Source organism: Papio anubis, chromosome 1 (assembly GCF_008728515.1).
Source record: "Papio anubis isolate 15944 chromosome 1, Panubis1.0, whole genome shotgun sequence".
Lineage (NCBI taxonomy): Eukaryota > Metazoa > Chordata > Mammalia > Primates > Cercopithecidae > Papio > Papio anubis.
This window is the reverse complement of record NC_044976.1, coordinates 15,479,005-15,489,501: the sequence shown is the minus strand read 5'-3', so window position 1 is coordinate 15,489,501 and position 10,497 is coordinate 15,479,005. Positions and strand designations below refer to the sequence as shown.

General features: G+C 52.9%; 1 protein-coding gene across 1 annotated transcript in view; it reads right to left on the bottom strand.

Annotated features, from left to right (window-relative positions):
• Positions 1-273: 273 nt before the first annotated feature.
• PADI3 (peptidyl arginine deiminase 3) overlaps positions 274-10,497 on the bottom strand; it is a 38,164-nt gene continuing 27,940 nt past the window's right edge. The window contains exons 14-16 of the mRNA XM_003891205.3: positions 7,053-7,132; positions 4,047-4,172; positions 274-1,657 (exon numbers count right to left, since the gene is read on the bottom strand). Coding sequence (XP_003891254.2) covers positions 1,424-1,657; positions 4,047-4,172; positions 7,053-7,132 — 440 coding nt within the window. The 3' untranslated portion in view covers positions 274-1,423. The remainder of the gene's footprint in view (positions 1,658-4,046; positions 4,173-7,052; positions 7,133-10,497) is intronic.

The following is a 10,497-nucleotide window of genomic DNA, read 5'->3' as shown; positions in this document are numbered from 1 at the left end:
CCTCCGGCCACAGCCCGGCCATGCTCACTTGTCCTGGTAGCCTAGCATTTTACCCCCAGGCTTGCTTTTATGTGTCCATATCATCACAACTGTCCATGGCAGCCCTAACCTATCTTCTGGCCAAGGCAAGGCAATCTCAGTCTTATCAAAATTTGGGTTGTCAGCCCCAAATTCTTGGGGGTCAAGAAAGCAAATGCTTCAGCTGCAAGAAAGTCCTCTTTCTTTGCTGTCTCATTCTAAGCTCAAAGAAGGGTCAACATGAGAGCCAAGCCATTTGTGTTTCTGTTGATTTATTAGCGAGTGATGGAAACGCAGCTGGACCCATACAGAATACACGTGTAGCTGGCACACATCTCGAGAACCGCCCCCCCCAACCGCCATTCCCTGAATTCAGTGGTTCATTCCCAGAGTTTTCCCGCCGTGAACTGTCTTGGTGGATCCAGTCCCTTTAGCCCCCTCTTCTGCAGCTATGCGGAAACGCTGACCAAAGGCCAATAGAGAGCCTGGGACCAATCCAGAGGAGAGGCAGGGGTCTCTCCTCCTGCAGAGAGAGGTCCTGGGGCCAATGAAGCATCCTTCTCCAGACACCTAATATTAACCATCACAAGGTGGATCACCATAGTCCACCATGTGTATTATGGGAGATATTTTTCACCCTTGTACCCAGTCTTCCCAGTACCCAACAATCCCCCAGATAATTTCATCTCCAAGAAATTCCAGGAGGATTCTGGACAAAGCTGGATTTCTGCATGTCAGATGATGGGGAGTTTATAAGGCTAAGGGACAATTCTCATTGCTTCCACACACATCTAGAAGCTCATACCATGTGACAGCTCATGCTGGGTGAGGGTCAACATCTGGGCAGGAACTTGGCAGGGTGAAAGATGGTCCCGCCCTGATCTCAGTGGATCCCCAGCTCCCTTTTTATGGGGGAAGCTTTAGGAAGAATCTCTCCTGCCTGTCCTGTGCGGAGTGATCTCTTTTTAGGGTTGTTCCTCTGCAGAGAGGAAGCAATTAGACCAAAGCAGAATCATGGATCCTTCCTCTGTTAGGATAAACAGGACAAGATGGCTGATGAGATACATGGATGTTTCTAGACCCCAATGTGGATTTGTCCCCAAATGGATGATTTCAGAGTGAAGAGGGGACATCTCCATGGGTTGTGTTGAATCACAGGAGAGGCTGTAAGAAATGAGGTCCTTCTTTTTGTGGGGCCAAGAAGATTCAAGTCTGAGAACCACATGGGTTGTAGGTGAGGCATGGACACTTCCAGGGAAAAGGCTTCTGAGAGGGACGGTCACCCTCCATGTTCCATCTGGAGCCTTGGGGTCTCTTGGTGCTTATCGTTCAGGGGCCTGTCTCTGTCTCCACCACCTGGGCCAATGCCCGCCCCAGGGGGACAGGATGGTGGGTGGGAGCTGTCTCAGGGCACCATGTTCCACCACTTGAAGGAGAAGGGCTTTCTGCGCACATTGGTGCCACAGTGCACCTCCCCATGCAGCATGTGGTATGGAGTGAAGTCATCAATGAAGGTGCAGTGGAGGCCTAGCGGCTCCAGCAGGGATCGCACCTTCTCCTCCAGGCAGCAGCGGCCGTCGATGATGGGCCCGAAGGGCTTGGGGATGCCCAGGTGCTTCCCCAGCACCAGCATATTCACCTGCAGTCCGAAGGGGAGGCAGAACTTCATCACTAGGCTCCCACCTCACACCTCTACTCTATCTGCAGGACCTAGGTTTGTGTTTTAGGCAGTCTTATCAATAGCTGCTCACCCTTTCCTGTGCAATGAGAGGGTAACTGGCTAAAGGGGCTGGGAAGAACACTTTAGCCAGGTACCTTTGGGAGCATCTACAGAGCTCACTCTGGCAACGTCCTCTGGAAACTGCCCTAATGTGAATTTGGAATTGTGGATTGTGGCAGCTGCCATGTTTGTGCTACAGAATCCCAACCTTCTAGGCCATAGCTGATTGGGCCAGGGAGGACAGCTGGTCCAAGATGGACCAATCAGAGTCCCTCTCCCAGGAATTTGAAACTGACAATGGGAGAGTTTAGTCGGTCTCTGCCCGTGTCAGTGTCTCTGTGCATGGCCATACTCATCTTTGTCCCCAGGAACAGAGAAGCAAAGGAAGCCAAGCTGGAAGAAGAGGGAGAGGAAGTAGGAGATGGAGAGGGTGAGAGAAAGAGAGAGAATGAATGATGTAGACACGGAAACAGAGAGGATTCCAGGCTCTGCTGCAGCTATCCTGCCCTCAGGTTTCTGGTGTCCTTATATTAAGACTCCCTCTGGCTGAAGCTGGCTTGAGTAGGACTCTCTCTCTTGTGAACACAAGAACCTGAATCATTGCACAAGCTTCTTGGGGCACATATATAATTACAAGATAGCCTCGAACAGGAAGGAAGGGGAGTGGCAAGAGGCTTTGCAAGTGGAGGGCAAAAAGTTGCCTGAAAAGAGGAAGGAAAAAGGGGGGCATGAAGCAACAGTGGTGTGGACAGGTTCCCCTCAAGGCTCTGACAATGGCAAATTGAGTTCTTCTAGGGGATGGAGGTGGGGAGGCGTGGAGAGGGGAGCTGGGTGGCCTATAGCAGTGCTGCTCAAACTGTGTTCCTCTAAAACGCAGCATCAGCACCACCTGGGCGCTTGTTAGCGAGGCAGCAGTGCCTTGGGCCCTGCCTTAGACCTGCTGAATCAGGACCGCGGGGTGGGGCCCCACCTGTCCCGGTGTTTCAAATGCAAGCTCAAGATTCAGAAGCAGGCCAGGCACGGTGGCTCCCGCCTGTAATCCCAGCACTTTGGGAGGCTGAGGCGGGTGGGTCATTGGAGGTCAGGAGTTCAAGACCAGCCTGGCCAACATGGGGAAACCCCGTCTCTAATAAAAATACAGAAATTTGGCCGGGCGCGGTGGCTCAAGCCTGTAATCCCAGCACTTTGGGAGGCCGAGACGGGCGGATCACGAGGTCAGGAGATCGAGACCATCCTGGCTAACATGGTGAAACCCCGTCTCTATTAAGAAATACAAAAAACTAGCCGGGCGAGGTGGCGGGCGTCTGTAGTCCCAGCTACTCGGGAGGCTGAGGCCGGAGAATGGCGTGAACCCGGGAGGCGGAGCTTGCAGTGAGCTGAGATCCGGCCACTGCACTCCAGCCCGGACAACAGAGCGAGACTCCGTCTCAAAAAACAAAAAAAAAACAAACAAACAAACAAAAAAAATACAGAAATTAGCCAGGTGTGGTGGTGCACGCCTGTAATCCCAGCTACTCAGGAGGCTGAGGTAGGAGAATTGCTTGAACCCTGGAGGCGGAGGCTGCAGTGAGCAAGATCACGCCATTGCACTCCAGCCTGGGCGACAGAGCGAGACTCCAGCTCAAAAAACAAAAACAAACAAACAAACAAAAAGATTTAGAAGCATTAGAGGCGAAGCATCAGAGGCAAAGCCCTCAAGGCTCAGTCAAAGGCCACTTCTTCCATGAAGCCTCTTGGATCTCCAGTTCTACCTCTTAGGCTGGAAGTGCTTTGTTTCACCTCCAAACTGCCACGTCGCCTTATCCTACAAAATAGATCATTGGGACATGTCCTCAGAGAGGGGGAGCATTTCCCTCTCAACAGATTAGACTGAAAGTCCCTTGAGAGCAGCGGGCATTCTTAATCATCTCTGCATCTGCCACAGGAAACCCTAAATACATGTGGGATGGATGAAGAGTGGCAAGCTGGGACGAAGAAAGCAGAATGAGCATCTGGGTTCCCAGCTGATGCCATGTGCTTTGCACACGTGACCTCATGCAATCATTCATTCACTCCACAAATGTCAAGTGGTCCCCTTCCCTGACACCCCTTGGGCCAGGGCTTGGCCAGCAAGCATTCCACAGGGACCATGGTGGTCAGCCAGCTAGAAGCCCTTCTGAGGAGCACCATAGGACCCCTGATTCTCCCTGCCACCCCCACTGGCCACCACAATCCTAAATACGACTGTGACCAAACATTTTTCCCCTCTAGGGCTTAGAGGCTTGCAGCCTGATTTGGCGTAGTCCGGAGTCATGGGTGGTGGCCTCACCAAGTCAGGGAAGAAGGCCATTGCTTTTTTCCTCTCGGTCTTGAAGAGCTGCGGGATGTCGATGATGTCACACTCGGCCAGGCCCAGCTCCCGCTTCAGCACCTCACGGTTCCAGTCGATGCAGCTCTGGGGGCAGGGGAGGGCTAGAGTTGGGGGCACCTTGCCAGTGTGTTTTGGGGGCACTCAAGGCATCATGTCTAGTTGAGGAGAGGCAGGATACCCAAGTGCCCATAGGTCAATTGTCCACACAGACCTTATCTGCGTGCCCCTTTGTCAAAATATGCCTATCGCGTGTCCACCCCTCACAGTTCTACCCCATAAGGTTAAAAATGAGTGTTTCAGAGTGCTCCGTCCTTGACCCTCTTCTTCAAATCCCTCATGCCTTAGAGGATCTCACTCTGTCTCATGTTTTTTTTTGTTGTTGTTGTTGTTGTTTGTTTGTTTTGAGATGGAGTCTTGCTCTGTCTCCCAGGCTGGAGTGCAGTGGTGTGATCTCGGCTCACTGCAACCTCCGCCTCTTGGGTTCAAGCGATTCTCCTGCCTCAGACTCCCAAGTAGCTGGGATTACAGGTGCCCACCATAACACACCCAGCTAATTTTTGTATTTTTAGTAGAGACAGGCTTTCACCACATTGGCCAGGTTGGTCTCAAACTCCTGGCCTCAGGTGATCTGCCCGTCTCAGCCTCCTAAAGTGCTAGGATTAGAGGCATGTGCCACAGCCCCCGGCCTGTCTCATGGTTTAAAACACCTCTATACAGTGACAACTCTCAAATGTGCATCTCCCCACCTCTTTGTTTGTTTGTTTGTTTTTTGAGACAGGGTCTCCCTCTGTCACCCAGGCCGTAGTGCACTGGCACAATCTTGGCTCACTGCAACCTCTGCCTCCTGGGCTCAAGTGATTCTCCTGCCTCAGCCTCCTGAGTAGCTGGGATTACAGGCACCCAGCACCATGCCTGGCTAATCCCAACCTCTTTATAAAGCCCATCTCTTTCCTAAGCTCAGACATGTGAGTGTGGCTGCTTACTTAGCATCTTCACGTGGGTGTCTAACAGGCTCATCAAACATGATGCATCCAAAGAGAAACGCTTAATTTCTACCCCACTACCCCGCTTCTTCCCCCAGGGTTCTTCAGCTTAGTACATGTCACCGCTGTTCACCCAGCTGTTAGGGCCACAAGTCTTGCTGTTATTCTTGATGTCTCCTGTCCCCTCCTCCAAATCCAATTCATCAGCAAGTCCTGTGGATGCTACCTTTGCCATCTGTTCCCAATCTGCCTCCTTCCCACCTGGTCTGAAGGCCACCCACTCCAGCCTGGTGGACCGCGATGGCTTCCTATAGGGTCTCTGCCCTTGCCCCATGTGGCAGCCATGATAACTCCTCTTGCACACCTCCAACTTGGGAGTGTAACTGACCAAGGGTGCTTGCTGCCCAGCTCTGAAGCCCTTCCTGGGTTTAAGGTCACACCTCACTGACTGCTCCTAGCTAATGGCTGAGAGTGATAGTGCACTCAGGCGGACCCATTTCTGAGAGACGAGGGACTCCTCTAGTGGCCGACTGTGGCTGGTGGGATCCCCCACGGCTTTCCTGAAAGTTCCCCAGGCTGTATGCAGTACAGGGTGCATGCACCCCACCTTCCTTCTCTCTTCCACTCGGGGTCTCCCAGTCTTCTCTGGCTCCCAGTCTATTTCCTCACACAGGCATTTTCACTAATAAAACCCTGACATGTTTAACCCCATCTTGACATTCTTGGAGGATTTCGACTCATGCAGTCCCTATGTGGGAAATTCTGTTTGCCCTTCAGGAACACTGTACACCCATCTCTGCCCTGTGCACGGGGAGGCTGATCCCTAGGAATCAAGGACTCCAGTGCCCTCTGGCTCCTGATTGGGCTGAGCCAACTGGAGCAAAGAAGGAGGAGAATACAGCTGAGGTATTTGTCCCTGCAGCTCCCTCCCTCCAGTTCACTGTGGGTTGGCTGTCACATCTCCTGTCTCGCAGCCTCTTATCCTGGTGGCCTCTCCAGGTTCCAGGAACAGTTCCCTTCCCTCATTCCTTCAGGTGTAGGGGTGGTAACACTTCCCGCTCGTCCTAGCCTGGGATACTGAACAGTCCTTTGCTAGTTTCCTTGAGCCTGCCTGTACCTTTGTAAATATGTCCTTTATCAACCTCTTCTGCAGTTATACAGCTCCGGGTGCCATGTATTTCCCGTTGGAATCTACTGTCACCTCTTACCTCCACAGAATATATGTTTTCAACACAGCAACAGAGAGATTTTTTTTTCCGAGATAGAGTCTTGCTTTGTCACCCAGGCTGGAGTGCAGTGGTGCAATCTTGGCTCACTGCAGCCTCTGCCTCCCAGGTTCAAGTAATTCTCCTGCCTTAACCTCCTGAGCAGCTAGGATTACAAGCACATGCCACCATACTCGGCTAATTTTTGTAGTTTTAGTAAAGAAGGGGTTTCGCCATGTTGGCCAGGCTGGTCTCAAACTGGCTGGTCTGAAACTCCTGACCTTGTGATCTGCCTGCCTCGGCCTCCCAAAGTGCTGAAATTACAGGCAAGAGCCACTGCGCCCAGCCGAGAGATCTTTTAAAGCATAAGTCAGACTGGTCTCTCTGCTCATATCCCCTAATGGCCTCAAATCTCACTCAGAATCACAGCCAAAGTTCCAGCGATGCCTACGAGGCCTCACGTGATGTGACCTGGCCTCTTCTGGCTCCCCATCAGCCTCCTGACTTGTCCTAAAATACTCCAGGCCTGTTCGTTCCACCTCAGGGCCATTGCCTGTGCTGTTCCCTCTGCCTGGAATGCCTGTCTTCTTCTCATACACATGCCTCGATCCCCTCACTTCTCCTGGGTCAAAGGGGGGTGTGGGGGCCCCTTTGTCTGGGCCTGTTCTAACCTGAGCTTTCATGAACAGTGAGCCTTAGATGTCCGTATCCCATCCTTGCCTCCAGGCCCACCTGCTCCCAAATCACAGCCCACAGGTACACCACAGCCCTTGTACCTGAACAAACTTATTGTAGTTGATGAGGTCTTTATTGGAGAGCACCTGGTTGATGGAGATGGTCCTCACCCGCTCATCATCTGTGAAGGAGAGAGATGAAAGGGAAGGACATGGACAGCACCAACATGAGGACCCCGTGTTTAGGGAAGCAGACAGGCAGGAGCCAAGTTCACAGCTACTGGTCTTGCCGAGTCAGCAGCCTCTGACTTTCCCGGGCCTTGGGTGGGCACCACCTATCTAAGCTTGTCTTGGCCATTGTGCACATCTGGGTGTGTAAGGAGTGGGAGGGTCTGGTTCCCATAGCGGGGTGAACTTTAGACCTTTATTTGAGTTCACCAGAAGTGGTAACGCCTTTCACTGGAAATTTACAACCGCCCGAGGGCACTGCATGAGGACTCCTCTTGCTTTGGCTGAGCCAGGAGCTGGGTCAGTTGCTGCCTACCCACCCACCATCAGAGTCAGGTTTTCTAGGTTCACTGAGCAGCGAACCAGCCAGTTCTGGGATTCGGACACCATCAGGCCCCAACCCTGCCCTCCAGGAGTGACTGCATGAAATGGGGACCTCCCAGGGGCCCAGATTTTCTCAGCCTGATGGGGTGCCCATGGAGATGAGACTGGACAGGGAAGGGGAGGCTAGAGTCAATGGCACACAATCCTATGGCTGCCACTCAGTAAGCGCTTACCATGAGCAGGCCCCGAGGGCAGTGCCCACGTTCAGCATCTCACTTAACCCTCATGGTGACCCCCACAAGGTATGCATTATGATCTTCACTTTACAGATGAGAAAACTGAGGCTCAGAGAGGTCAGAAGACTTGGCCAGGGTCACACAGGTAGGCTATGTAGGGGCTTGTGATTCAAACCCAAGCCCAGGGTTCGCACAGGGCCTCAAGCCTTGACCAAGGGAAAGGAGAGGGCTGCCCGGACCCATCTGCAGGCCCAACACCCGCTTCACCCCAGTTTAAGGCAGGCAGCTGGGGTCCAGTCCCAGCTCCACTGCAATCTTGCTGAGGCCTCTGGGCCAGTGACGTCCCCTCTCTGAGCCTCACATTCTTGGGTACAAAGGTGGGTGATGGTCATCCCACAGGCTCTCGTGAGATCAAATGAGATAACACGTGTGATGCACACAGCGTGAGGCCTGGCACACTGAGGTGCCTAATAAGCGCTCTGGCCCCTGTGTCTGTATAATTAATCGCCACAGTCACTGCCTGAGTGTCAGCCCTTGAGGGTGGGGTGGCTGCTTGTGGCCTGCCATCTGTGAATTCTCCCACGCTCCCTCCCAGCTGGGCAGGTTGGAGTAACTTTGCTCAACCCATTCCTGGGTCTTGCTCACCACGAACATGGTTCTCCCAGGAAAGATGAAGGTGGCATTTCTCCCTGCCTGGTACATCATTTGGATTTAAGGATTTCTAAGACTTACTCTAGGTTCACCAGAGTCTAGTCAGGGTCCCTTTGGGAGCAACAGGATCAAGAAAGACTATTTCTCTTCCATTTTATTGCTAGGTCTCCAGGGTTGTGTTGGAAGAAGTTAACGCTAGCAAACAGAGAGCAAGGGGACTTTGGAAGTTATTATACCTGGGAGCATCTAAGTTCTAAAGGAGCTTTTTTTCTCTCTGAGCTGTGTTTGGTCTAGGATGCTATATGCCTCCCCTGAGGCCATGGGGCCAAGAAAACCTACGATCCTGCATGCCAAAGGGTCTTTGCCCTGTGGCCTCTGGGGTCACCGAGAAAGGGAGGATCCTCTGGGATTCATGCAGTCTCACTGGGGCTGGAAAGGAAATGAATTTGAGAACTGTTCCAGCAAGTTTGCCAGATGATGACTCCAGTCCAGCCAGCTCTCTCTCTCTCAAAATTCCTCCAGTGCCAAAAAAAAAAAAAAAAAAAGTGGGCCCTCGCCAGACACAATGGTTCACACCTGTAATCCTGCACGTTGGGAGGCCAAGACAGACAGATCACTTGAGCTCAGGAGTTCAAGACCAGCCTGGGCAACATGGTGAGACTCCATCTCTACAAAAAATACAAAAAGCCAGGCGTGTTGGTGCATGCCTGTGGTCCCAGCTACTCGTGAGACTGCGGTGGGAGGATCGCTTAAGTCTGGGAGGTTGAGGCTGCAGTGAGCTGAGATCATGTCACTGCACTCCAGGCCTGGCTGATAGACCCTGTCTCAAAAAAGAAAAAGAAAATGCCAGCTCCTTGCTTAAACAGCAGAGAAAAAGAGTACCATTAAAGGTGCTATAGTATAAAGCTGTTTCTTTCTCCCCGAATCTCTCTCCTGACTTTTCAGGATGGTTTTTATTTGCTATTTCACATTGCACTTTGCCGGGGACACGCATGGGGCTGGGCAGACCCTTGCTGGTGTCAGGGCCTGGCCTGTGGGCCTCATAGTGGAGGCCTAGCTCCCCGTGGGCTGTGCCTGGGCATGCCTCTGCTGTGAGACCCACATGCTGTGCCCTGGAATGGGGCCAGCAGGTCCAGCCTGGCATCTCTCCTTCCCATAGGCCCGCCACCCCAAGCCAAGGCAAATGGGCGACCTCCAGAGTATTGTGGCCTCTGGGTATGTGCTGGGTACCTGAGCAAGGCTGGGTGAGACACTTACCCCTCCCCAAGTTGCCCACCAAATGCCCTTGCAGGGCAGGGACGACTGATGCCATGAAGATGCTGAGTGGCACATGTGCCCATGCCAGGCTCCTGCTGGGGGCACAGTGCTGCAGCATCTCAGGACAGTGACAGAGATGGGGAGGCCTGGCACTGGGGCTCCAGGGAGCACAGGAGTAGGCAGCACATAATCTGTGCCAGGGAGGCAGGGAGGCTGGGAGACAGGACTGTGCCTGAGCAGAGGCTCCAAGCCCCATAGACGCTCCATTGATCCATCAGACCTCACAAAACAGAATTAAGATTTCAGGACAGCCAGGTGCGGTGGCTCACACCTGTAATCCCAGCACTTTGGGAGGCTGACCGCGGGCCCATCACCTGAGGTCGGGAGTTCGAGACCAGCCTGACCAACATGAAGAAAGCCCGTCTCTACTAAAAACACAAAATTAGCCGGGCGTGGTGGCGCATGCCTGTAATCCCAGCTACTCAGGAGGCTGAGGGAGGAGAATCACTTGAACTCGGGAGGCGGGGGTTGCGGTGAGTGGAGATCACACCATTGCATTCCAGCCTGGGCAACAAGAGCGAAAATCCGTCTCAAGAAGAAAAAAAAAAAAAAGAAAAAAAGGGGGATTTCAGGACAGTGACTGCAGAACATTAAAGCTCCACAGCGTGACTGCATTGGTCGCCTGCCTGGGAAGCCACTATGTCCCTGCTCAGTCCATGCCCACCTTCCATCACCCCGCTCCCCGCCTCAGCTTGGCCCCAGTCGTGGGCAGTGGTATCTGGTGAAGCAAAGGTGCGGGGGTAGGAGTGAGAAGCCCTGAATTTGGGGACACACCCCTGCTTTAAAACTTG